The 25,601-nt window shown below is 47.7% G+C and overlaps 2 protein-coding genes across 6 annotated transcripts in view; one reads left to right on the forward strand and one right to left on the reverse strand.

Annotated features, from left to right (window-relative positions):
- Nucleotides 1-5,908: 5,908 nt before the first annotated feature.
- LOC108000857 (excitatory amino acid transporter) lies at nt 5,909-16,880 on the forward strand. Of its 2 annotated transcripts, XM_062074560.1 has the most exons (11): nt 5,910-6,977; nt 8,574-8,699; nt 8,824-9,031; nt 9,817-9,859; nt 9,946-10,202; nt 10,287-10,520; nt 12,921-13,115; nt 13,228-13,362; nt 13,475-13,583; nt 13,686-13,804; nt 14,591-16,880. In XM_062074560.1, the coding sequence occupies exons 1-11, from the start codon at nt 6,803-6,805 to the stop codon at nt 14,637-14,639; spliced, it is 1,650 nt and encodes a 549-aa protein (XP_061930544.1). In that variant the 5' UTR covers nt 5,910-6,802; the 3' UTR covers nt 14,640-16,880. The 2 variants fall into 2 exon arrangements, 1 of the variants encoding a protein (XP_061930544.1); XR_009829606.1 differs by lacking the exon at nt 14,591-16,880 and having other exon boundaries at nt 5,909-6,977; nt 13,228-13,371; nt 13,686-13,701.
- The window catches only part of LOC108000798 (protein dachsous), a 178,323-nt gene continuing 169,017 nt past the window's right edge, over nt 16,296-25,601 (reverse strand). For all 4 annotated transcript variants that reach the window (XM_062074553.1, XM_062074554.1, XM_062074556.1 and 1 more), the window contains 4 exons: nt 25,294-25,579; nt 23,026-23,322; nt 20,719-21,181; nt 16,296-20,633 (listed from right to left, as the gene is read on the reverse strand). In XM_062074553.1, the coding sequence (XP_061930537.1) occupies nt 18,200-20,633; nt 20,719-21,181; nt 23,026-23,322; nt 25,294-25,579 (3,480 nt within the window). In that variant the 3' untranslated portion in view covers nt 16,296-18,199. The remainder of the gene's footprint in view (nt 20,634-20,718; nt 21,182-23,025; nt 23,323-25,293; nt 25,580-25,601) is intronic.

The raw sequence follows: 25,601 nt of genomic DNA on the forward strand, positions 1-25,601 counted from the left end.
CCCGTCTCAATCCTTTAACGTATCCTTTAAGTGTTTTACAGAAACGGAAAACTCGTTAAAAATAAATAGAGTTAGAGAGAAGGGTCGAAATCGCTTCTTCGCAAATTGAAATTTTTCATGCTTCCCCCCCTCTTCTTTTTTGCCAAACGCGTTCCAACGTGTTTCTTTAACGTGTAGGATGCTCTCCTCCTCTTCATCTTCGCCCACTTTTCATCTTATTCAAAATTCCTCGATAAATCGATCGATGATTTATCACGTTTATCGAGAGCACAGGTCGATACGAACTCGTTTTCCCCATCCACAGGCAGAAATCGATTGTTCGTAGAAGAATATTTTCGCGTTTTCATTAATTATTGTGTATGAACGAGTGAGGGAGCATCGATTGCACCGTCGAGGAAAATGGTTCGAGTAAATTATCCATGCCGCTGGAAGAAATACGCAAATTTCTGCGTGTTTCGAAAATGGGAATACGAAAGTACGATGAAGTTGCAGAATATTTTCTAATGACGTTGTCAGATTTGGCCAAAAATAATTATACCCACTCTAATTTTAATTTAATTCAACTTCAAATTTACGTTACGATTGAAACGATGAGTAAACTTCCATTTCGAACGTTAATATCGCTGTTGACTCGATCCTTAGTTCAGACTTCCAAGTAAATCCAAAATTCAGCCCGTTCCCGACTACTCTGTATTCGGGAACACAGCATAGATGTATCATTGCGTGTACGCAAATGCTACGGACGATTCCTCGATCCGCGATCGCGAAACGAAGCTCTTTTCCTCTCGCAACGAGAGGATGAAGCGAGCGGTGCAATTCGATCCCTTAGTTATCCCGTTACAACGAAATTACTCTTAAAGTTAGACGTTGAAGGTGTTGCGCTCGATCGAGTGAACGATCGAATATCGTTTATTTGCGCCGATTGCGAAGCGATTCCTTTGGATCCTCCGGAAAATAGACGGAATAGAGACGGTTGTTGGGGATAGAGAGTAACCTTTGTACCCTCCGTTACCAATTTGCTGCAATCCCGATTTGCTTTGTCCGTTCGTGCGTGCTTGTGTCATCCGTCCAGGAATGGATTATCGAATTATCAACCGATCGTAATCGTAGGAAACGTCCATTTTCTTAGAAAACGAGGATCGAATCGCGAGAGGAACGGAATTGGCGGAAATAGCACGCAATATTGGAGATAGGGAAAATCATCGAAGAAAAAACACTCGGTTGTTTGGAAAAATTCTCCTTATCTCGTACGATTTGTATCCGTCTTTCTTCGGATACGTGACTGAGAACTGGCATCTATTATTCTGGTCGCGTACTCGCAAACGCGAGAGAGAAATTTCCCCTCCCCATCTTCGTTCTCATCTCGTTAGAACTCGTTCGTAAGGTGGAGAGATAGGAAAATAGATTATTTCTCTTTGTATCGCGGAAGGAAATATTTCGTTCGATAGAGTAAAAAGAAAGGATAAGACGTATATAGGAAAATTCACTGGAAACGAGCGAAATTCGAGAAAAAATTATACTCGGTCTCGCCAAGGGTAGATGGAGACGAAATATCATCCTGATAAAAATAAATCCTCGGCTACGATCGAATGCTTTGCGCTCATTTAACTCTCTTTCCAGCGTAAATCTCGTTTATTCGCCGAGGCAATTCTCGCTGGACTCATTTGCGAAGATCGCGCGCTAAAATAAGCTTGCACGGAGAGGATCTCGAAGATTGGAGATATAAGATTTCGAGATACGGGAAGTGGAGGATCGAACGATCGAGGATCGTTTTTATTTTAATTTTAATCTTAATACGCTTTAAATTGGGGATATCTCGTGATTTCGCGCGCCGAATTCGTTTAAACTTTCAATCGAGTTTAACGATACATTGACGGTTAAATGAGTTTTTAAACGAACGTCTCATCGGGAAACGCAACTGTTTTTTAGATACGTACAACGATTTCGAGTATCCAGTATCCCGGTTACGGGGATGAAATCAAAAAGAAAATGAAATCTTCTGTCGTGGTACAGTACGACGGATCAAAGCCGATCCGATTTTCCAATTTCTCTCGAATTCGCTTCTCCAGTCTTTGAAGTCGAATATCCAATCGTATTAGATCGCCTTAGTCACTGGGCGAACCGAATTTTCAAAACGTTAATTCGACCCGTCATTTTCGGATGAATACGCACAATTATTACTCGCAATGATGTATTTCTCTGTCGAGAAATTATCTTTTCACCTCGTTTACTCGAATTTTCTCGAAGGAGGAAGGAATAATCGAGGCTGTTAATTGGATCGATCATCGATCTTTTTTCATCTATTCTCCATCCACTTTTGTTTCGAAACGGGAATCTATCCTCCCCAGAGGGCAGAACTAGCCTTGATAATATCGCTCTCGCCTTCTTTTATTTTACAACGGATCTTCCTCGGCCCCCTCTCCTGTCCCGGCTATTATCAATTCGTATAAACTTTTAAACGAGACGACTAATGTAATTAAGGATTAGATGGAAACAAGTAGGCAATTCCCAAAGCGCGAAACTTGAAATTGCGCCGTGTATTTCGTGTAAAAAGCTCGTGCTTCCATTTTCTACCGTGCCGTGCTTTATTCGGCCGCCATTGCGAAAAACAGGCGTCGCGATAATAAATGGCGAGATCTGGCGGAAGAGAATCGAAAATGGCCGAGAACGAATCTTTAACCGCTTCGTCCATGCACGAACGTTGTACTTGTTGAATACCTTCTTTGTTCCATCGGCTCTTCCTTCTGGTCGGAAGAACGAGGGAAGAAATTTATCGCTTATCGCACAAAGTGAATCAGAGCACGCGGATAACCGGGTGGGTGGCGATGAATGCACGCGTTGCACGCAGCTACCATCTCTCTAATCCGACCCGAAATCCCAAGGATCCCGATAACGAACATCATCCATCCGAAATTTATCCACTCTCGACGAACAACGAGGAAACATCGATACCTGCTTCATCCGCCCTTTGGAGCGCGAAAACCGTCCCGTTTTAATTCTTAACCGGTCCCATTTGCGAGTTAATCCGCATCGTTTCAACCAGCGTTACGTTACACGACGATAGTTTTAAATTTAATCTCCCGGGAGAGCGAAGGGACGAAGGTAATTAAATTGAAAGAAGAAATTGAAAGAAGAAATTAAACGAAATAGGACGATCCAGCTTGCATCCACCTTTCGTTGTCGAGCCAATCGAATATGGACACGTAACTTTTTCAAGATTTCAAATCGATCCATCGTTCGCGTCCAGTCGAATTCGAAAGTTCTCGAATAAAAGGATAGATCGATCTTTCAAATTCTGTTCCTGGCGAGAAAGCCTGGCGTGTATAAAGAGGTATAGGAAAGAAAAAGAAAAGAGGGAAAGGAAGGGAACGAAGAAAGAAGCAAATAGAACAATTTGCAAGTTGGAGCGCGAGCGAGTTGGTAGCATTCGATTACACTTTACTTAAAGGAAAGTTGGAGGAAAAATTAATATAATTTGGAAAGGCTCGACGGTAATTGGACGCGGAAAGTCGAGGAGGTAGGAAACATGGGTATTTTCTTGGGAACGATTACGCTTGACAAATTTAATTACGATTTTCTTCCGGAACATTACGGTTGCAGGAACGGCGATAAATCGTACTCGAAGTACGGGGAAGGATTGGAGCGAGTTTTGACCGTATGACGAGTGTCACGATCGGAGCGAAAAAGAAGAGAAGGAGGAGCAAGAAGAAGAAGAAAAAGAAGAAGAAGAAGAAAAAATAGGTGAAGAACGAAGGGCGTGACTGGATGGAAGTAGCAATTGTATGTACGGCTAGCACGACATCACAAAAAAAAAAAAAGAAAAAAGAGAATGAAATCTAGCCGGAGATGCAAGAAAGAACGGACACTCGAGCTTTGGCTGACGTCGCTTTACGTGCCTTACATAATGGCCCTTGTCTTCACCACAGTACCGAGTTCTATTCAAGCTTGAAGGGACTTCTCTACGACACCGACGCGATTCTTAAATCTACTTAGCAGGCCCAGTTTCTCCCTCTCCATCCCCCAACGCCCCGCGTTTCACCTCGACACGCGTTCCACCGCGCCTCCATCCGTCCTCGACAATCGCCACGCACGGATTCCCCGTTTTTCCCCGAGTCGCACGCACGTCGTGGATGCGAAAGAAAGATTAATGACGGTGCACGAAGCGGTGTTCGAGTATTCGCGCCTTGATCGCTTTTGTTCTCCTAACTACCCCCTGTTTGTGCTCGTTAAACCGATTTGCTAGTTCCCGGGTAAACAATAGGGACTCGCATTATGGTCACGACAATGTGATGCAAATATGAAACTACGGCGTCATCGCCGATCGATTATTAAATCTGACTGCGCGTTCAACGTTCAACGTCTGGCCAAATTAAATTTACATATTATATATATATATATATATACGTTGTATTACATGTTAAATTCCGTTTACGACTCGTTACGTATTTAATCCCTGGATCGATCGAATCGACTTATCCTGGGGAAAAACTGGATCGAGTAGCGTAAAGCATCGACGAGCGATCCATTGCTTCTAATCAAGGATACATATATATATATATATCGCTCGAAGAGTTGTTGTAGTATCTGTTACAGGTTCGTTAAGACTTTCGCCCAACTTGAACCCGGCACACGTATACGAGCATTCGAGCATGACGTGAAAATTAAATTCCGAGAATTGACTTGCTCGTATCTCTTGATATCTCTCATCGGCTCGCCCTACAAATTGAATCCGTTCAGGCCTCCCTTCCTAATGAGGTTCTTGGATCGGCAACGAAACGTAAAGGACGTTCCGGATCGAGAATTATAAACGCTATTCATTCCGCTGCGAATTTTCCGTCGGTCCGTAATGATTTTTCTCTTCTCGGCGACGAGAGAGAGAGAGAGAGAGATAAGGTGATCGCATATTTTCGTAGAATTTCATATCCGAGTCAGGACCTCTTGTAATCGATCAAACGATCTCGAGCAAAAACTCCTTTCCATTATTCGAGAACGACGATCCCTTCCTAAGGGTTTAACGCGCGTTAAAACGCGAACAAAGAATCGATTTGACGTGCAAAATAATAATGTGTTATTTACACGTTTTACGAATTTTTGTTTCAAATTTTCTTCGGACGTTTCGATCGCGAAAGAATCGCGCGTTACGTCTCTCCTCCCCCGCCCCTTTATCATCGCTATTAAAAATGTAACGCTCAATCATCGAAGTGGTCGATACAGATTGAATTCGCTCGACAATAAAGTGCGGTGCTTCCATCTCTTGTTATTGGTAACAATTACTTGCTCCATCCTCAGTAGTAAAAGCTACTGCGGTCGGGCACAAGTAGATTCGGTTTGTTCTCGGTCGGACATTTACCGAGTACAATATTCCAGTCGCGTTCGATCCGCGCAACGGGTAAACAATCCCGTATAAAAATCGATCGATTAATTGGAAAAATTTCGCCAGCAGGGAGGGAGAGAAAGGGAGGGGAAGGAGAGGGAGGAAATACTCGTGCAAAATAGTTAAATTTTCGAGATGGCGTTCGATAAAAAAAATTCAAAGAATCGAAGAAAGATCGTCGAGTCGTCGATTTTTCGAGGATAAAAGGCGCACCGAGTATTCCCTTCCCTCCCTCCCCTCCCATCGAAGCGTCATACGTACGAGTCTCGGCTCGTTTGGGGTATCAAAGGCCCTCCCCTTCCTCCCCTCCCTTCCTCTCTCTCTATCCCTTTTCCTATCCCGATTCCTTTGTATCGTCCCCCTTCGACTCGCGTTGCTCGCCACGTACAGAGAATACGATCGGTGTCACTATACACAATCCTCCGTTTCCGACGACCGACTTAGCCACCGGTGTGTTGTCGCGCAAGCGTGTTGAATCGAAAGGAGCGGGCTAGGGGTCGCCGGGAGAAAGAGGGAGTCCCGGCAAATCAATACGTATATATCCGCTAGTAACCGGCCAGTTGGGGCTCATCCTTCGCGATAGAAGCATCGAAATCCGAACGAGCATCGAAATTCATCCGGATAGTTTTCCGCTCGATGTTCTTTTTTTAACCGCTTACCCGCTACTCGTCCATCGATTTTCTCCTCGTTTTACAAAGGAAAGTCACGCGACCCGCGAGCTATCCGGTGCACGCTAGACGGCTGTATCGGCTCAAGGTGCAAGGTGCTACCGCTCGGAAAGGTAACTGACCCTGTGCAACAACGCGAACGTTCGGGCTGAATCAACTCGAAGAGACCGGTGACCTCCGAAGCGGCAACATCGATCGCTCCTTTCTTCGAGACGTTCGGGGCTCGGGTTAACGATTAATGAGAAAGTAAGTCGAGGGAGAGAGAGAGAGAGAGAGAGAGAGAGAGAGAGAGAGAGAAGAGGAAGAGCGAACATATTCGAATCCGGTGGAAGAAATTGCTGGAAGAGTTTGAGCCGCGTGAGGCGAAGGGAGATAGAGAGAGTAACGCGAGGAGGGTATCGAGAAGGAAGCAACGCGATCATCGATCGGTGGCAACTTGACTCGAAACAACGTCGAATCGGATCCCGATATCGGTAGGATCTCTGCACCGAAGGGCTCTCGGAAGGGCGGCAGCCTATTGGAACGTCCGGTGGGAGCGCGTGGTGATTACTCGTTCCGCACGGATTTTCCGAAACACCCCCAAAACGGCAACCCGTGGTCGTTGTGGTGTTGCCGGGGCCCCGCCGTTAACCGCGAGAGATCGCGAGAAGGGAACTTGGCAGAATCGGCGGGGCGATCGCCCAGAGGATCGGCCTCCTCGTGCGCGACCGGCTCCACCACCACCACCACCATCTACGCCGCTTACTGGCGGCCTAGTGAAATGGAGGAGAAGTCCTCGGCTCGGTTCTCCGAGTACTTGTTCGCCAAGATGGATGGCCAGGACGTGTCGGCCTCTCAGGGTCCCCGTAAGGTGACCGCCGACACCAGAAAATTCATGCGGGAGAATCTTCTTCTCATAGTTACTCTTTCCGGTGTCCTCTTCGGCGTCGTGCTCGGTAAGTGATCCTTTTCCATCCACCGAAATCCGTCCATCCGTCTTCTCCTTCCTTCGTGTTCATCTACTTTTTCCCCCTCTTTTCTTCCTTTCTTTTTTTTTCTCACGCGTTGACCCCATTTATCAATAATCGCGATATGTCAAGTAAATGTCGATCGGTTACGCGTCGTGGAGAGAAAACTTTCGATCAACTTTTCGTTCGACAAAGTGCACCCCAGGTTCAGGGACTTTTCATCCGTGAATTCGATACTCGAGATACATATATATATATATATATAGAGAGAGAGAGGAAGAGAGAGAGACGCGAAGAATGGGTTGAGTAGAACGTATATACGTTACAAACGTTATATATTCTGGATAACGATAGTACCATGCCAAAAGCATCCCCTACGCTATCGTCCATTATGGAAAAGGGTGCCAAGGTCGAGGTTTGATCCAACTTTTTCCATCGTCCATCGATCGTGTAATCGCGGACGGATGGAACTTGTTTTCTCTTTCCCTCTCCCTCTTTCTTTCTTTCTTTCTTTCTTTCTTCCTTCCTTTCTTTCGTCGCGGAAACGTCACGTGTCCAAATGTCGCGGATACGTTAATAAGTGATCGCTGTGTGCGCGATTATTTAACGATCGGGGCTTCGTAATCGTTCGATCGATACGTAAACTTCTTCGATGACGTTTCCTCGAGAGACGGATTGATCGTCGTAAAATGAAATTGACAATCGGCAAGGAACATATACGGATTTAATAAGATTCGAGAGTATCATCGACGGAAACGATCCCCCTTTGAAATTAACGTACGTTACATAAAACGTGACTATATTATCCTGTTAGAAAGTACCAATTATTGGCGAGAGGTTTCCTTCCAAAGTCTCATCTAATTAACTAACGTGTCTTTCCGAAGCCGAAAGAATAAGCTCTTTCGTACGTAAGATAATATTTTCTTTCTTTTTTTTTTCTCCCTTTTCCGAGTTGCAATTCTTTTTTTTTTTTTTTTACTTTCGAAAGAGAACTTGGCACCAATCCGAAACGCGTTTCCATCCTCGCAGCTTTCTCTCCTACCTTTTTTCTGGACTTTTAATTGCCACGAGGCAATTTCCTCCTATCCGCGACGCAAAATCGCTCGCAATTACGCCGCGTACGTTCGATTTTCATCCTTAAAATTCTATCTATTTACTCGCGTGGGTATCGATAAAGCAATCGCCTCCCCTTTTCTTTTATAACTCGTGTCGTCTTATAGACGATCGACGACAATTTAAAGATATTCTCGTTTATCAAAGTTTATCGTCCAACGATCTTATCGTCCACTGCTAGATTTACACCATTTGCGCGTATCTTTTATACATTTACCCTCGTTGTCCGCGTTGTTATACACGCGGATAATATAATTTCTCCTTTTTTTTTCTTTTTTTTCTTTTCTCTTTTCTTTTTCCTCCTCGCGTAAGAATTTCAAAAGGTGAACTCGTTTTCGATCCCCCGTTACTTCATCACGTTCACCTTGAATAGCCTTAAGCCTTCTAGAAGCAACCGTCATAGGTAGTAGTAGTAGTAATAATAGTAGTAGTAGTAGTAGTAGTGTGCGGTAATCTCGTTATTTTTTTCAGGGTTCGGTTTACGACCCTTGGGCCTCGGCGATGACGCAGTTATGTTAATCAGTTATCCCGGAGAGCTCTTCATGAGGTTGTTAAAGTTAATGATCTTACCACTGGTGATTGCCAGCCTTATATCGGGTAATTATACGTAACTTTATATAGCGTTATACGGAGGAAAAGGGGAATAAATAAAAATTGGGGATTAAAAAAAAAAAAAAAGGATGATCGGAATGGAATCAAGTTTTTGACGGATAATTTTCAGGCTCGGCGAGTTTGAACGCGAGGATGAACGGGATGATCGCCGTCCGAACTTTGGTGTACTTTATACTCTCCTCCTTGTTGAACGCTGTCCTCGGTGTTGTCCTGGTTCTGCTCATTCATCCGGGTAATCCTGGAATTAGAAAATCGATCGCGACCTCGCACAATGGAAGAGCCGTGAACATCTTGGACAGCCTTCTCGATTTGGGAAGGTGGTATTATATTTCCTCCCCCCTTCTTCCCTTCTCTTCTCGCGAGAATCGCGCGCGCTTTCGACAACCCGCGATCGATCACGGCCAGCTCGCTCGCTCGCTCGCTGTTTCGTTCGCGCGCTCGCTCGTTATTTCCGTGCTTTTGCGTCCACGCGTTAAGGGGACACGAGCCGTTCCGGAATTTTCCTACGATAAAAGTAGAATCCTTTGCTCGCCGTGGGACGAGCAACGCTTGACTCGTTCCACTCTTCCACGATGACGACGACCAGCGGTATATCGCGCCGTTTCCTTCCCCTCTATTTTCGATTATTTTTCATCGATTTCCACGCCCCCTCCCCCACGCCTCTCCACTTCGCCCCGAACGGGAAGGATAACGAAATCAAATATACTCTGGGCGACAACTGGGAGCTGGGGTCGTTAATAGTGGTTCGATACGCAGCGTTTCCCCCTCGTTTCGCATCGTTTACACGCCACGTTATAAATTATTACGTATCCACGACTATCGATGAATCGAAGAGAATTAAGGTCGTCGCAATTTCACGATCGGTGAACTTCTGCCTGCGGGAGGCAGGATATCTATATCTATATCCATCTATCCGCTAGGATGACAAAAATAAAATATATCGATCGGGTATATACGAGTACTTTATTTGCCAGTCCGTTTAAGCCACGCTTGCTCGCTGTGCATGCCATCCGCTAATGGAATTATATACGCTGTATCGTCGATAAAACGTATCTATCGATCGACTACTTATTATAAAAAAGAAAAAAAATATGTGTTACAGAAATATGTTTCCGGATAATATATTCCAAGCAGCTTTTCAGCAGGTACGTGGTGTCGCCAGCAATTTATTTAATTAAATCTCGCTTTCGACGGGCAAACAAATAACGAAATATCGTTCTTTTCCCTCCAGGCCCACACGGTATACGTTCCAAAAACGCCGCCCTTCCAGAACCTCACCTCGGTTTCGATATCCTCGGACGTTCTCGGCGACGAGGAATTGATGAGAGTGACGCAATACAGAAGCGGGACTAACACGCTGGGCATAGTTTTCTTCTGCCTGGTGTTCGGCACATTCTTGGGTACTCTCGGGGAGAAAGGCCAAATCGTGATCGACTTCTTCAAAGCCGTGTTCGAAGTCATCATGAGAATGGTGTCTACGGTGATGTGGTAAGTGGAGGAGAACGAAAAGAGGAAAGAAAAAAACATCTAAAGAATAAAACGGGATATAAATATATAAATGTCGGCGCGCAGGATGACACCTGTGGGCATCACCTCCGTGATAGCTGGGAAAATATTGGGCGTCGCCGACTTGGCGTTGGTGATGTCGCAGCTCGCCTGGTTCATCGTCACGATCGTGATCGGTGTGTTTTTCTATCAGCTGGTGATCATGCAGCTGATCTATTTGGCCTTCGTGAGAAAGAACCCCTTTAAATTCTACGCCGGCCTCGCCCAGGGTACACTCACCGCCTTCGCCATGGCATCAACGTGAGTCGTCGATCTTCGAACTCAGCCCGACCTTCAGAGTTACCCATATCGCCTACCTCACACGGCCTCGGTCGTCATCGTCATTTATTTTCTCCAATCTTTTCCACTCTTGGGTCGATCGCGAAAATTTAATTTTCCGCTTATATTACGCTCGTGTCTTTCGTCTCTCGTTTTTTTCTTCTTTTTTTTTTTCCCCCCCTTTTTTTCTTTTTACCTCGCGTCGTCGATGTAAACGCCAGTTGGAAGAAATTGAAAAAAAGAAAAGAAAAGAAAAGAAAAAAAGGCGATCAAGACTCGAGAGAAACAGGTGGACGCATGGTCTGAATCGATTGATAGAGACAATATGTTTCAGCTAGCCGAGAGGAGGCCTTGATTCCCACACACGCTAATCCCCCTAGATTCATCCTTGCCGGGCAACGTTTCACAACGTTAAGTTGTCGAACGTTGACGATTGTCCCATCTCTCCCGTCTTTCGTTCGATCCTCTCCTCTTCGAAACCTTTTTTTTTTCTACACGTTTCTTTGATGTTTCTGCGTTGCTCGCGGGGGGAACTGTTCGTGACCAATAAGAGAGAGAGAAAGAAAGAAAGATAGAGAGAGAGAGAGAAAGGGAGAGAGGTATGCAGTTCCGGGTGGCACTTAGGATGCGGATACTCCCGGTTTCGTTAGCGCACGATCACGAACTTTCGGCTCCTCGAAAAATTCTTTCGTTTCGTTTCGTTTCGTTTCGTTTCGTTTCATCTCCGTTTCCTCCCCCGTTCGCCGAAATTTCGATGACACCCGGGAAATGACGAAACGACGACCGGCAGAGAGAGAAGGATAAAGATAGAGATAGAGATAGAGACAGAGATAAAACACGGGAATGTCTTCGTTGTCGCGTTACCCGTGTGTGATTCATAACCGGAAATCAGCTGACTCCGTGTCACCTGGACTGATGGTTGGCGTGGAAGATTCGAAAAGCTTCCGATCCGAATCTTCCTGCCCTCGCTGTCTTGGAACAGGGTGGGCAGAGAGGAGGACGAAATCGTCAAAACGTAGCACGTAACTATTTATCTATCATCCGAGTGTTTATTCGTCGATATTCGCTTGGAAAAATAATTTCCACGAACAAGAGAGGAAAGCTGAAAAAAATATTGATTGCTCGTGTCGAGCCCGCTCTTCCAGGTTTGCCGGCGCCGTCCAGAACTGGCCAGAACCACCCGAACCACGATCATACGATAATATATCTTTGTTCGACCGTTCATTACCGCGGATCACGCGAAGCAACGATCATTTTTTCAGTTTATCCATCCGAGAAGCGTATTCCCGAACATCGAATCCCGAAGAAAAATCAAATGCGATCCCATCCCTTTCCCCTTTCCTCTCCTTCTCCTTCTTCTTCTTCTTCCTCCTCCTCTTCCCTCTGCCTTCTCGTCCCGTTCCGTCCGATGCATCGTGGGACAGAGAAGGGATTCGCACGCGCGTACCATTTTTCTCGTAAACGTTTGCAACGTCGTCGCTCGCTCTTCTTTGCAAACCTTTTCCGTCCCATCATCGCGGCGCAATCAAGATCAAGTTAAACGCCCCTGCAACGCCAATATCTAATTCAACTTATTTTCTATGTGGATTAACTTTTTCCAGAAGAGAGCGTACACAACTGTGCGTACACTGTGACTGAGAGATACAGCTCTTAGCGTATCTGAACAGAGACTGTATGAATATCATGATGATGTATTAGAACACGCGCTGCACGCGGCCTTTTGCAGGTGGTTCAGAGACCGAGGGTGGCCCTGGTAAGTAATCGATGGCCGCAACATGAAGGTACATGCGATTGTCTGTTGCAGGATTTTAAAAAGCTTTTCCCTCCCTCCCCGAGAGATGCGATGGATGCGAGAGGCCGTTTCTCCATCGACACCGAGATTAACCCTGGTTGATTTTCAGTTCGTAATCGACGCGGTCATTCTGGTCGTTAGTCTCTCTAAAGAATAGAAAAAAAAGAAAAAAAAGAAAGACAGAAAAAAGAGAAAACCTTTCCGCCCAAACACGCACAAACGAATCGTTGCCCACGCAACCGAGCGCTCTATCAATCGACCTTATCGATGTCGCGTATATAATGCTTTCGTATCGAGTACTTCCTCCATCCGATTCCGTTCGATTCGCTCGCTTCATCCATCTCATTCCACGTCTCGATCCACGTACGCTCGCATCACGTACGGGAGAAAACAAAAGTTTCCTTTCGAATCGTTACTACGTATTATCGTTGTTTGTATTACTACTACTACCACTACTACTACTACTACTATGCCAGAATGACCCCTTCCTCCATGGACACCGGCTACGCAGCACGCAGAAATAATCTTTTCTACTAATCACTCGACTCGACCTCGTTTTCCTCGATTCTCCCTAATGTAGTTTTGTACAGGGCTGCCGCACTTCCCGTCACTTTTCGCCTGATGACGGACAAACTTCGAGTCGATCCTAGAGTGACCAGATTCGTTCTGCCGATCGGTTGCAATATTAACATGGACGGGACGGCGTTGTTCGTGGCCGTGGCAAGCATATTCATCGCCCAGATGCACGGGATCGCTTTGGGCTTCGGTGAAATCATAACGGTTATGTGAGTAGAAATTTTCTTTTCCCTTATTAGAGTAAGTCTCGAGTAAAGCAGAGCGTAATGATACAAATACATGGATCGTTAAATCCCTCTTCTCTTCTCTGTTTCGTTCAAGTTTAACCTCCACCGCTGCGTCCGTGTCATCGGCGTCGGTCCCAAGCGCAGCTTTGGTCCTTCTTCTGGTCGTGTTGAGCGCCATCAACGCCCCCGTTTACAACGTCTCCCTTTTATTCACCATCGATTGGTTCGTGTAAGTAACGTAAGTCCCGTTATCACTTTTCGCTAAATAAAATTCGATCGCTCATCCGATGTTTCTCTTTTTTTTTCTCTCTCTCTCTCTCTCTCCTTGCCACGTGGTTCAGGGATCGCATCCGTACCACGAACAACATGTTGGGCGATTGCTACGCCGCAGCCGTGGTCGAGCAGTTGTCGAAAAAGGAATTGATGGCGCTGGACGCGGCAGCCTATCAAGTATGATCGATCGATACGAAAACCGAAGCGGTGGAATATGCTTATTTACGCCTGGGGAACGAAAACAGAGATGTAATATCGTTGATGTGATTTCCGTTTCAGTCGGAAACCGTTTTGCCCACAACGATCGCGAACGGATGCATTTCCGCAAACAGGGTACCTGATCCCGACACCATCGTCGTCGAGATGCAAGACGACACGAGGATAGCCGGCGTCGCCAAGTAAACAAGCTTGTTGGTAGGGCTAGGCTATCACTTTGTAAGATTGCAACGATCGCCACTGCATTTTCCTTCGTTTCTCTCTTTTATTCGTCGCTTTCCTATCGCAAAAAAAAGAAAAAAAAAGAAAAGAAAAGATTTATCGCAAACATTCGCGAAACGATTCGTACAGCGGGCATTCCTCATGGTACGTAGAAATGTTTTTCTTCAACCATTCTCCAACCATTTCACGCAACACGAGTTCATCGTCCGGGAATAAGAATAAGAAAAAAAGGAAAGAAAAGAGATTCTTTCGTGGGAAGCGGAATCACAATCACGATCCTTTTCGTAATTATCGACCTGTTGGAACTATCAGCGCGATACGAGCGGGGCTGTGCTTTCGCTTATCACGGTCAACCGGATCTTGTTGTATCGCGTTGCGTTTCAATTATCGATCTATCGTGGAGGGATTCGCGCGTAACGTATCGACGTTGTTTTCGAATTGCACGACGAGAGTGTGGTACGCGGGAAAGAGATCACGATCATTATCATATGTTGCGTTCCAATTCGGAGTTCCAAGAGAGAAATAAATATAAACTTGAACTCGAAATTAACCGCGTAAGAATAAATTCTGTGCATCGGTCGACCAACGTTTCGAACGTTCATTCTTCCATCATGCGAGCGTCACATACATCTATGCGTACTCATCGAACTCATCACGCTTTGTTGAAAAAGTGCCGCTTCGAATCGAGCACGTTAGCTAGCAGCACGTGGGGGCATCATCATTTCGATCTTGTTGTTTCGTTTCAGCATCAGCGTGTTGCAGATACCGAGGAGCGTGACGGAAGAGACAGTTTGACCTGCGGCTTCGCTACGAAAACATAGTTTAGCTTTGAGTTACACCACCATCTAGAGAGAGAGAGAGAGAGAGAGAGAGAGAGAGAGAGAGAGAGAGAGAGAATGCGATGCGTTCATTGCGGGGATCAAAAAGAAACAGTTCACCGGCTACAAAAAGAAAAAAACCAAAAAAAAAAAAAAATGTCACGTTTTTCTACTCTATTTCTCTCCGAGTGTTGTAAAGAATTACGGCACTGCTGTCTCAAAAAACGAATATCAAACAAGCAAAGTCAATATCGAGGAGGTGCGCTACGCGATTTATCGTCGTTTAGTGCTATGCGAGCATAGCAATAACTTTTGTAGTGGCTTCTTCGAGCGAGTTGAGAGGACAAAAAAAAAAAAAAAAGAAAAAGAAAAAAAAACATGTATGTATATCGCGAGATCATCGATTTTTGTTGCACTCTGAAAATATCGAACGATCCCGTGAACAGCGTCGGACGTGGTGCCTTATTTTAACGTGGCATGTGCCATCCGAAAGTAGAATTCAATTTGTTTTTTTCGTTTTGTCGAGCGTAGGGCAACGTTTACTCATTGCCTGGTGAAAAAAGAAAAAATAAAAAAAATAAATAAATAAAAAGAAGAAAAAAATATATATATATATATATATTTTTCGTGACCGATCGTTGTACTGCCACAAAATCTTTTTTACGATGTGTGAGTCGATGATACGAATTTTACGAAACGTTTAATTATTCGAGAAACCTTCTTCTTCTTCTTCTTCTTCTTCTTCTTTTTTTCTTCGTTATCGGACAGACAATGAGTGAAAGGTTGCATGGCGCCACGATGACTTTATGACGCATGATCGATGTCCCTTCTATCCGATCAATATCCGTTGACAATTACGTGGAAGAATATGTGAAAAAAAAGAAACAAACTGTTTTGCGTAGCGTTAGAAATTCGTGATACGAATCGTCTAGCTATGAGTAACAAGATGTAATAGTTACAATTGTACAAAAACGATATATGCCGATATGTCAGCGGTTAACGTTCGATAAGAGATAATAACATCCAATCAACACTACCAATACGTCGTCGTAGCCGACGACATTTTGAAAGATAAAGTAGGCTCCGTTTTGTTTTTTAGCTTTTAACGTACCGAATTTCACTTGTGGACCATGGACAAGTGTAGATCGGTGCACAGAAATCTCTCGGCTGTCGATACGATACGATCGACCAGTTTAAAATTCGAGAAACACCTTAATCCCGAGATATCTGACGAAGGTACCGCATCTACGATTCTGCCTCTGTGTTTTCGATTGATCCTTAGGCCAATTTGTATTTCGAAGTTACTGTTTGCCGACTTTGTAACACACATCCGAAAAAAAAAGGAAGAAAAAAAAAAAAAAAGAAAACAAAAAAGAAAAAAGAGAAAAAAAAAGAAAAGACGATATAGAAGCGCTCGTGAAAGAGCAATTTTAAGACTGGACATGCCATTTGAATTACTTACGATTTATCGTTATAGAAGAATTCTGAAAAAGGGTTCGCTAATTTTAGGCACTAGAAAACGTAGGTCGATACGTGTTCTCTCGTAGAGACTGTTTAAATGTACAAATTAACTGGATAAATAGTGCTTCGTAGTGAGCTTTCCGTCGCTTGAAAAACAACTTCGGTTGAACGATTTGATTCTTTTTTTTTTTTTTTTTTGGTCGAGAAATAGTTGGAATAATTTTCGCGGCTTTCTCGCTGTTTTTTCCGTTGAACGCGTTCCTTGCTTATTTCCGTTCTCGAGCCGTATCGAATGGTATTTCCGTTGAACCGTTTCCTTTTTTTCAAAGTTTGCGATAACACGAATTCTCACGCATCAACGTTGAGTTTATTATTTACGATCGAATAGCGTATGGCTAGAATAGAGAGAGAGAGAGAGAGAGAGAGAGAGAGAGAAAGAGAGAGAGAAAGGGAGAGAGAGAAAGAGAGAGAGAGAAAGAGAGAAAGAGAAAGAGAGAGAGAGAGAGCGCTTTGCACTAATAATAATAACCCGAAAAGGGAGACAAATAGAGAGAAAGAATTTATTGAAAAAATACTTGAAAGACTACGTGTGAATATACTTGTAAAGCTCAACGTGTTGTATTACAAGGTGCAAGATTTATACGAGATACACCCGTTGTATCGTACGCTTCTTTCTTCCCCATCTATTTCTCCCCGATTTCGAGATTTCGTTTTTACCTTTTAGCTTTCGAGATAAAATAAACACAAATTTATCAAATTCCTAAAAAATTCATTTATTTAAGATCCGCCGTGAAGCGAATCGTTGGGGACGGGGCTCACAGAAGAGTCTTTGTACAGAATTGTCCTTTTTTTTTTTTTCCTTTTCTTTCTTTTATACAAAATACGACGTATCTATTTTCTAATTGTTTCATCGTTATATGTATACACGTATGTACCTGGCTGAAATCACTTGCGATCATCTTTTTTCCGTTACGTGGAAATTCTAAAATTCCGTCGAAAAAACAAAAAACGAGTACGAAAAGTGACGAAACAAAACGGGCGGTGATTTCCTTCGAAATCGCGAATCGATCGATTCGCTCGTACCGCGCAATTTCGATCCGCAAGTTCAACAAATCGTCGCAGCAACGCGCGCTCGAGGAAAATATTAATACGTTCGAGCGATCGACCGATTCTCCCGTTTCGTTCTACGATTAAAAAAAAAAAAAAAATTAGGTCACTGCACAGTCTTACGTTTCAACGGGCACGGTACAAAGGTATGAGCATCGAACAGTGAACAGTCTATCTTTTGATTATACATATACATATAAAATGCGCGTCAGTTCTTCTTTTTCTTCTACTTCTTCTTCCTCTTCTTCTTCTTCTTTTTTCCTTTTCGTCGAATGAGTATTATTTACACGATCACTTAACAGCTACGAGTCGATTTACGGACTCTTTTTTATTTACAAACAAATCGAGTATTATTTTCACTATCGATCGATCGACGCGACGATCGAAACGGCAAGCTAGCGCGACGATAGACTTTCTAGAAAAATATCGCGCCTCTTGTCCCCTTGCGAATCGTAACTTATCGAACAATAGGTACGCTACGATTCTTTACGCAAACGTAACGAGAGAGGGCGAAAAAACAAAAAAAAAAAACGATGGATTATCTACAACGATATTTCGACTCTACACCTAGGCGCGTAAAACAGGTTTCTATCACGAGGAAAATAAAATATATATATATATATATATATATATGCACCTTTGCACCTTCGAGAATCCCGGCGAAGGTTAGTCAAACTTAACGATCTCTAATCTCTATTTTATACACGCTGCGCATTGGAAATCACGCGGAATCGAGTGTATTGTTACGTTCAACACCCTCTATGCGAATGAAATTGGATCGTTTGCACACGCTTATTTAAAAAAAAAAAAAAACAGGAAGAAATCGCTCGTAACTTTCGAATCGCTGTTACATCGAATACAATAGAATTGGGGATCGATGCGTGACAATGATAACGCGACGTGACAACGTAACGCGAGGATAATTGGACGGGTATAATTAAGAAAAAAAAAAAAAAACAAAATCGGAGGTTAAATCCTCAACTCGGCGTCGGTAACCGGAATACCCCTGTTGGCACTTTGAGCGGACCTTTGGGTGGCGGGTGGGACCAAAGGGCTGATGCTAGGACTTCTGGTGGCTAGAGGGGAGAGGGACGGGGAAAAGCTGGGGCTGAGAGCGGCGGAGGGGAAAGTGGAGGCGTCGTGGCTGATGGGAGATCTGGGGAGGATGCCTCTGGCCAGCGCGGGGGCCGCTAACGACCTCGGGGCAACGGAAGTGAGCAGCGGCGGGGGCGGAGCTTTATGTACAGACTTGGTCTTGCCGCTGCTCCCCGAATTGCCGCTCTGAACGCTCGCGGCGTCGTCCTTGAGCCTGGCGATCTCGCTGAACACGTGGGCCAACGGTTGATAATGGGGGCCCCAGTCGAGCAAATAGTCCCAATTGTACGACCCCGTCAACTCCTCCTCGCTGTGCACGATCGAGCTCAGCGAGCCGTTCATGGACGGGCCGCCCGGCACTTCCAAACCCGACATCGGCCTGCCCGGCTCCCCGATCTTCCCGTAGATCAGGGTGGCGATGTCCGCCTCGGTGGCGGCCTCGTCCTCGAACAAGTGCAAGCTGTCGAGGGGCAGCGCTTCGGGCGGCCTCCTCGGGGTGCCCGCGGGGGGGTCGACGATCCCGAGCCTGGCCAAATATTCCTGAGTGTTGTGCACCGAGAGGTCGCTGGCCGAGTCGCCCGTCTGCTGCCCCTCGTTTATCATGCGAATCTCCTCGTCCTCCCCGTCGTCCTCGGCCGACCCTCTCCCCGACGAGCCGGACTGATCGCTGCCCGACAACTCGGAGGTGGCCTGTTGCTGGCCGGACTGGCCCGAGGTGCCGTACGGCGGTATCTCGTCGTATTTCGGGGGCGCGAATTGGCACGACGCCCCGCCACCTCCCCCGTTCCCGTTCCCCGACCCGCCGTTCCCCCCGGCCCCCACCCCGCCCACGCTGCGGATCGGTATCGTGTCGAAAGCGCTCGGGTCCACGTAGCTGTTGGACGCGGTCGCGTTGCTCTCGCCGTTCAACCCGGGCTTGGTCCCGGGTTTCTTGTGCCTTCGGTTTCGAAGGTGGAGGTAGAGGAAAACGGCACCGAAGGCGACGACCAACAGGAGCAGAGCGATCAATAAACCTAACGCCCAATCGGCCAATCCGCCCGACGTAGCCACGGCCATGTTGCTCCCGTTCTTGCCCCTGTTCCTGTTCTGTTTCTCCTCGCCGTTTCTCTCGCCGCCGCCGTCGTCCTCCTGCTCTTCGTTGGCCGAAGAGGCCCCCCCTCCCCCCACGTCGTTCGGCGTGGCCAAGGCCGTGGCGCCTCCTCTCGCCCCCTCGTTCGCCTCGCTCTCGTCCGTCAACGTGATCTCGACCACGGTCATGTTCGACAACGAGCCCTGCCTGCCGGAACTCGCGCTCACCACCAGCCTCGACGACTCCTCCACGTCCATGTCCAGGTGCAGCAACTTCTGCTTCACGATCAACGCGCCCGTGGTACGGTTCAGCTTGAAGTAGGGATGCTGGGAGGTGAGCTGGTAAACGACCCGGCCGTCCGGCCCCTTGTCCCGGTCGGTGGCCGTCACGTGCCCGATCACCGTCCCGGCCAGTATCCTCGCCCCGCTCCTCATCCCGAATCTGTACATCCTCTCGGTGAACTGGGGATAGAACTCGTCCCTCGACTCGATCTCCACCCTCACCCTGACGGCCGCCGTCCGACCGCCCGTGTCGGTCGCGCGCAGGGTGAACGCGTACCTGTTGCGCAACTCGTAGTCGAACACGGCGCGGGTCGTCACCGCGCCCGACTTCCCGTCCACGGCGAACAACCTCCAACTGTCGTCGATGTCGGAGAAACCGGTCGCCGCGGCGGACACGATCGAGTAGTTGAGCGCGCCGAATATGCCGCGGTCGAGGTCCGAGGCGCGGGCCGAGAACACGGTGGTCCCGATCGGCTCGTTCTCCCCGACGAACTCGAGATACTCGGGCACGGGGAACTTGGGCGAGTTGTCGTTCACGTCCTCGAGGCGGACGCGAAGCCTGGTCAAAGCGCAGAGCGGGGAGATCGGGTCCGTGTCGCAGGCCATCACCACCAGATTGTGCACGTCCGGCTCCAGGTCGCAGTCCAGCGTCGCGTTCACGAGCACGGCGCCCGTGCCCCTGTCCACGCGGAACAGGCCCCCGTCGTTCCCCGACGTGATCTCGTACACCAGATTGGCGGCCGCGGTCCCCGCGAGATCGTCGTCCCTGGCGCGCAACACGGCCACCGTCGCCCCGCGAGCCGCGTCCTCCTTGATCGACACCTGGTGCACGTCCTCCGAGAAGCGGGGATAATTGTCGTTCGCGTCTTCCACCGTGACGACCACCGTAACGGGCTCGTCCCCCACCAGGGAGCCGGTCGTCGCGTTCTCGTTCCTCGAGCCTAATCGTAAAACGTATCTGAAAAAGAAGAGAGAGAGAGAGGGTAGAAAAGTAGGGGAGATCGGCGGGCGCGGAAATCGGGCGAATAATTTCTATCCCTTACCTGTCCCTCGTTTCCCTGTCCAACGGCTTGGACAGGATCAACCTTCCTCTCGATACCTCGAACGTCCCAGCGTCGTCTCCGGCCACGATGCTGCCGTCCAGAAGGTCCACGTCGGACAACCTCATCAGCGTCGTCCCCCTCCAAGTGTTCTCCTTGGCCGTGATCTTGTACTCTTTGCCGGGCGAGTTGCTGCTCTTCAAACTGGTCAATCGTACGACGACCGAGCACACGGACGAGGCAGGCGGTTTCCCGTAATCCTCGGCCACGATCGCCAACTCCACCTCTTTGGGCAACGGTCTCGGTATCGCGGTGCGATTGACCGTCACAACACCGGTCGCCGGATGCACCGAGAACCCTTTCGTAGCTCTCAGCAGATGGTATCTCACCCGACTGTTGTCCTCCGTGAGATCGTCGTCGGTCGCGTTCACCGTCGCGATCTCTTGCAACTCTCCTCCTCGTCCCTCTGCTCGAAACAAGGAAAGCAAAAAAAAAAGATAGAGAGAGGGAAGGAGAGAAGAGGGAGAGAACGAAAGAGGCGAGAAAACGGTGAAAAAAGGTGGAACAGGAGGCGCATATCGGTGGAAGGGGGGAGGGAATCGGGGAAATCGATCGGCGAAACGAAACGAAACGAAACGAAACGAAAGAGTAGGATTATCGTGGAACCGAAGGAGCGGGACAAAGATGGAGGGATCACGGGCACGGGGTCGAGGTACCCCCCCCTCCCCCATCTCTTTTTGTCGGAGGTAGCGTCACGTCCTCGAGCAGCAGAACCACCGCCACCACCGACCACGATTCTTTCTTTTCTCGGTAAAGGAGAGGAGGATAAGCCGTCCTGACATCGGCCTGAACGGAAGTATGAAATAATAACCAGTTATATAAATCGCTGGTCCGAGCCGTGGGGCCAGCAGGATGGAGAGCCAGGTTCGCGGCTACAAAAATCATTTCGATGCATTTCAAATCGTCGGATAACTCGGCATTAATGTGCCAAGTTCCGAGCTAAAGCGAAAAAAGAAGAGGAAAAGAAGGGGATGGGAGGGGGGGAGCTGGAATAAAACTCGCAGCCCTTTGGGGAGGATGTCCGCGAGGAGGAGGAGGAGGAGGAGGAGGTAAGACGACCTCGAAGGAAAGGGGATCTTAACCGAGAAAGTGAGAGACAGGTTACTCTATAATTATCGCGAGGTGCGTATGATCGTGGAGTTATATACGCGCATCGCATCGACGTCTCGTAACACGAATGGGACGAATTCTCTTCTCGTTTCGTTTCGTTTCGTTTCGTTTCGTTCGATCCCTTCTCTTTCGTCGACAATTTAATACTCGGTATTTCGATAATAATCGTTCGTTTGCCGCGGTTTATCCACCACCGCGATACGAGCGATAAGATAAGTTTTGACGTTATCGATCCACCTCCTCCTCCCTCTCCACTCTATTTTACTCGCGGAGGGAAGAATCTACTGGAGGAGGAGGAGGAGAAGGCGGAGGAGACCGACCGCAAGAAGAAAGATGCAAATTCGCGAAGCAGAAGTCGCCGTGGGAGCTCCCCCCCCATTCCATCCACTCTTTCCACGTCCACCTCCTGCCAATCCAGACCTTCCCCTTGTCACCCCTCTACCGCCCACCCAAATGCACCATTAGGCGCGGGCCTATGTATTTTTAATAAGTTTCGAGAGTGTTCGAAGCCGGCGATCTCGGGTGGCGGTTGCAGCGAAGGCGGCTTTTCGGCTGCCTCGCAAACGGTGTCCTCGCGTTTATTTATGTGCGAGGCGTTCGCAATTCTCTCCGTCCCCCATCGTCCCCCTCCCTACCAACGTCCTCGTCCCCATCTTTCCCATTCCTTTTCACTCTCTCGTCTCCCCTTCTCCCTCTTCCTCCTAATTCCTTCGCTTCGAGAGAGTAGCTCCGCTGGCTAGCAGCTAGCTTTTCATCGATCCCCCCTTCTCTCCCTCTCCCTTCCTCCCTCCTTCCTTTTCGTCCTTTTCGTCACGCTCCCTCCTCCTTCCTCCTCGCCTCTCTTTCCCGCGTTTTATCTCGGCGCGGTGTCAATTCGAGTTCGGAACACGGGCAACAAGACAACGCGTGTCTACTAAAAACCAGTTTTTAAACTCGCGTTTATTTCGCGCCGAGAGACTCGCCTCGGGCCATCGCCCCTCCTCTTCTCGCTTCCTCGCCACGGAACATCGAGGAACATCGATCGAATAGAAATTCCCGCCCCCGCGAGAGAAAACGACCGGGAGAAAGAGTTTTCCACCGTTTTCGCGCGGAATTGTGGAAGGAATTATAACAGGGAGGAAAGAAAGAAACGAGACTTACCAGGCAGGGTGGCGATGTAAGCGGATTGCTGGAATCGCGGAGCGTTGTCGTTGAGATCCGTGACGCGGACTATCAAGTCCGTGCTCGCCTCGTGAATACCGTCGCTCGCGATTACTTGCAGGCTATACTCGGACCGCGTCTCGGCGTCCAAACGCCTCCGGAGGACGACCTTGCCCCCGTATCTGTCGACGCTGAAGGGACCTGGATCGGTCGCGTTGCCGAATCGATAGGTCAAGGCCGGGGAACTGTCCACGTCGTTGGCCGTGATCGTGGTCAGCACGGTCCCAACCGCCGTACCTGTGGAAAAATGTGCTTACAACCGAGAAAAAATCCCGAGGACAACAATTTCCTCCTCGCCAACAATTTCACCGCCAGTTCTTGCCGATCGACGCTGTTCTACCACTCATTTTTCTCATCCTCCGAGCGGCCTGGAACCACTTTGTCACAACCGGACGATCATTCGCGATACGCGTGTCTGTATATATATATATATATAACCTCTTCCGCGAAGCTAAAGACAGTTGGAGGGAGAAGTCGCGTTTAAAATGCATCGAATCCTTATCGCTTCCCTCTATCTCGCTAGTGCCAAGAAGAACGCTCGGAGAAGATTCGTAGGTCTGCGGATCGTAGGCGATAATCTCGTGGCCAAATTACCACCAATCCCTATCCCTGGCCGAGCAATAATAAAGTTTCGCACGGAGGACCGAGAGTGCCGAGGTAAAAAAGGAGAACAGGGAATGGGTTGCACGCGCGGCACCACCACCACCACCACCACCATCGTTCTTCGCTCGTAAATTTCACGGGTGGATCGTTAAAGTCGCGTAAATCGGTTTCGAGAGCGGACGCGATCCTTGAACGAACGCGTGGAAGCCGAAACAAAGATCTCTCTATCGGGTGTACCGATATTGGGGAGAAGAGGGGTGAAACGCGTAGATACAATAAATTGGCATCGGATCTCACTACATCTCCCTAAGTTATATCGCGGTAATTCTGATTACCGGAGGTCTCCTCGTCCCCGCCGCGTAAATACGAGTGTACGCGGTGCGTACTCCTTGTACGGAAAATGCGCTCGTCGGTGGTCTACCATTGTTTCCATTTCTCGTGTCACCCGCCGCTACTTTCGGAACCGATTCGATCGATTAAATCCAATCCTTTGGATGCGCGTGTGCGCGTTCGTCTCTCGTTTTACGCCCCCGAACACGTTTCTAAATCGTTAAAAAACGATCGTGTTTTCAAACAAATTCTTCGATCTTCTATAATCTACGTCCTTTTTCTTGAATTAAAAGATTGCGAAAATATCGGAAGAAAAATTAAACGAAGCGCGTCCTCGAAAGGGTAAAACGGATGAAACACGAGAGAGAGAGAGAGAGGCGCGTAATGTTGGATGTCGAATCGTTCCATCTTTCGATCCGATTTTCTGTGAACGTAAACGTGTTCGGCGCTCGTCAAACTCGAGGCCGCTCGGTCTCGCCCGTTCCATTGAATCATATCTGTCAATGGAGGAACGATACGAAACGGAGAAGGAAACAAACAGGAAGGTAGGGAGGCCGCCGAGTTATCCGAACGGACGTTCGCAGCCTCGCCTAAGTTATGCAGATTGTTCCGAACAGTTGGACTTTAATGCCGGCATAAATCCTTTGCCACTTAACTTTATACTTGGAGAGTAGTAGTACGCGCTCCCACCTTGAAATACTCGCGCCCCTTCCTCCTTTTTTTTCCCCCTATTGCTTTTACTCTCTCTCTCTCTCCCTCTCTCTCTCCTCCCCTTTCCTCGCCTCTCTCATCCTCCTTCCCTCCTCTCCACGTCGTCAGCGCACGATCGTTTCGTTTCTCACGCGACGAAAGTAGTCCCTAAATCTCGGGCGAATTAAGATTGGCGAATTTTACGCAAAATCGAATCGTAAACAGTTTCAACTTTGTAATAAATAAGAAAATTGAATCTTTCCCTCGCGGAGAAGATCTCGCTTATTCTCCAATTTATTAGACAATTAGGTTAGAAAACAAGGTCGTTATCGAGCGGCAACCTGCTCGCGAAGGAGTTAATTGCGAGCGACAACAGCGCGGATCGAAATTAAAGAGGTGTACGCGTATTCGCGTCGTAATTTGTTCCCGCGGCAACGGACGGAGGCTAATAATGGTCGGTTGAAGCTTGCGGCCCGACCACGGGGCCGCGTAATTAATTCGAACGTTTCGTTTTTAGAACGAAGAACCGACGCGTTCGTTATCCGAGCTCTCTTCGATCGGAAAACGCGTGGAAATGTGGCTTACCTTCCGAAACGGAGATGATACTGTGCTCCGGAAACGTCGGTTGGTTGTCGTTGATATCGATCACCCTGACGCTGAGCGCGGCCGTCCCGGTCAGCTGAGGGTTCCCTTGATCCGTCGCGATTATCGTCAGCCTGTACTTTTCCCGAATCTCGCGATCCAGAACGATGTTGGTCCGAACTATTCCGCTGTAAGGGGGGCTTATGGTGAACGCGTTATCCGGGTTCCCGTCCACGATATGATACAGAATTCTCCCGTTCATCCCTTGGTCCGCGTCGCTCGCCGAAAGCTGCGCAAACATCGACAAGGTG

This window comes from Apis cerana, linkage group LG4, assembly GCF_029169275.1.
Source record: "Apis cerana isolate GH-2021 linkage group LG4, AcerK_1.0, whole genome shotgun sequence".
NCBI lineage: Eukaryota > Metazoa > Arthropoda > Insecta > Hymenoptera > Apidae > Apis > Apis cerana.

Excerpts from the sequence above, each read along its gene's own strand:
- LOC108000857 (XM_062074560.1), top strand. The coding sequence starts at position 6,803 with ATGGAGGAGAAGTCCTCGGCTCGGTTCTCCGAGTACTTGTTCGCCAAG. Across the intron at positions 6,978-8,573 it reads CCTCTTCGGCGTCGTGCTCG|GGTTCGGTTTACGACCCTTG; the intron begins GTAAGTGATCCT and ends TATTTTTTTCAG. Across the intron at positions 13,363-13,474 it reads TTCACCATCGATTGGTTCGT|GGATCGCATCCGTACCACGA; the intron begins GTAAGTAACGTA and ends CACGTGGTTCAG.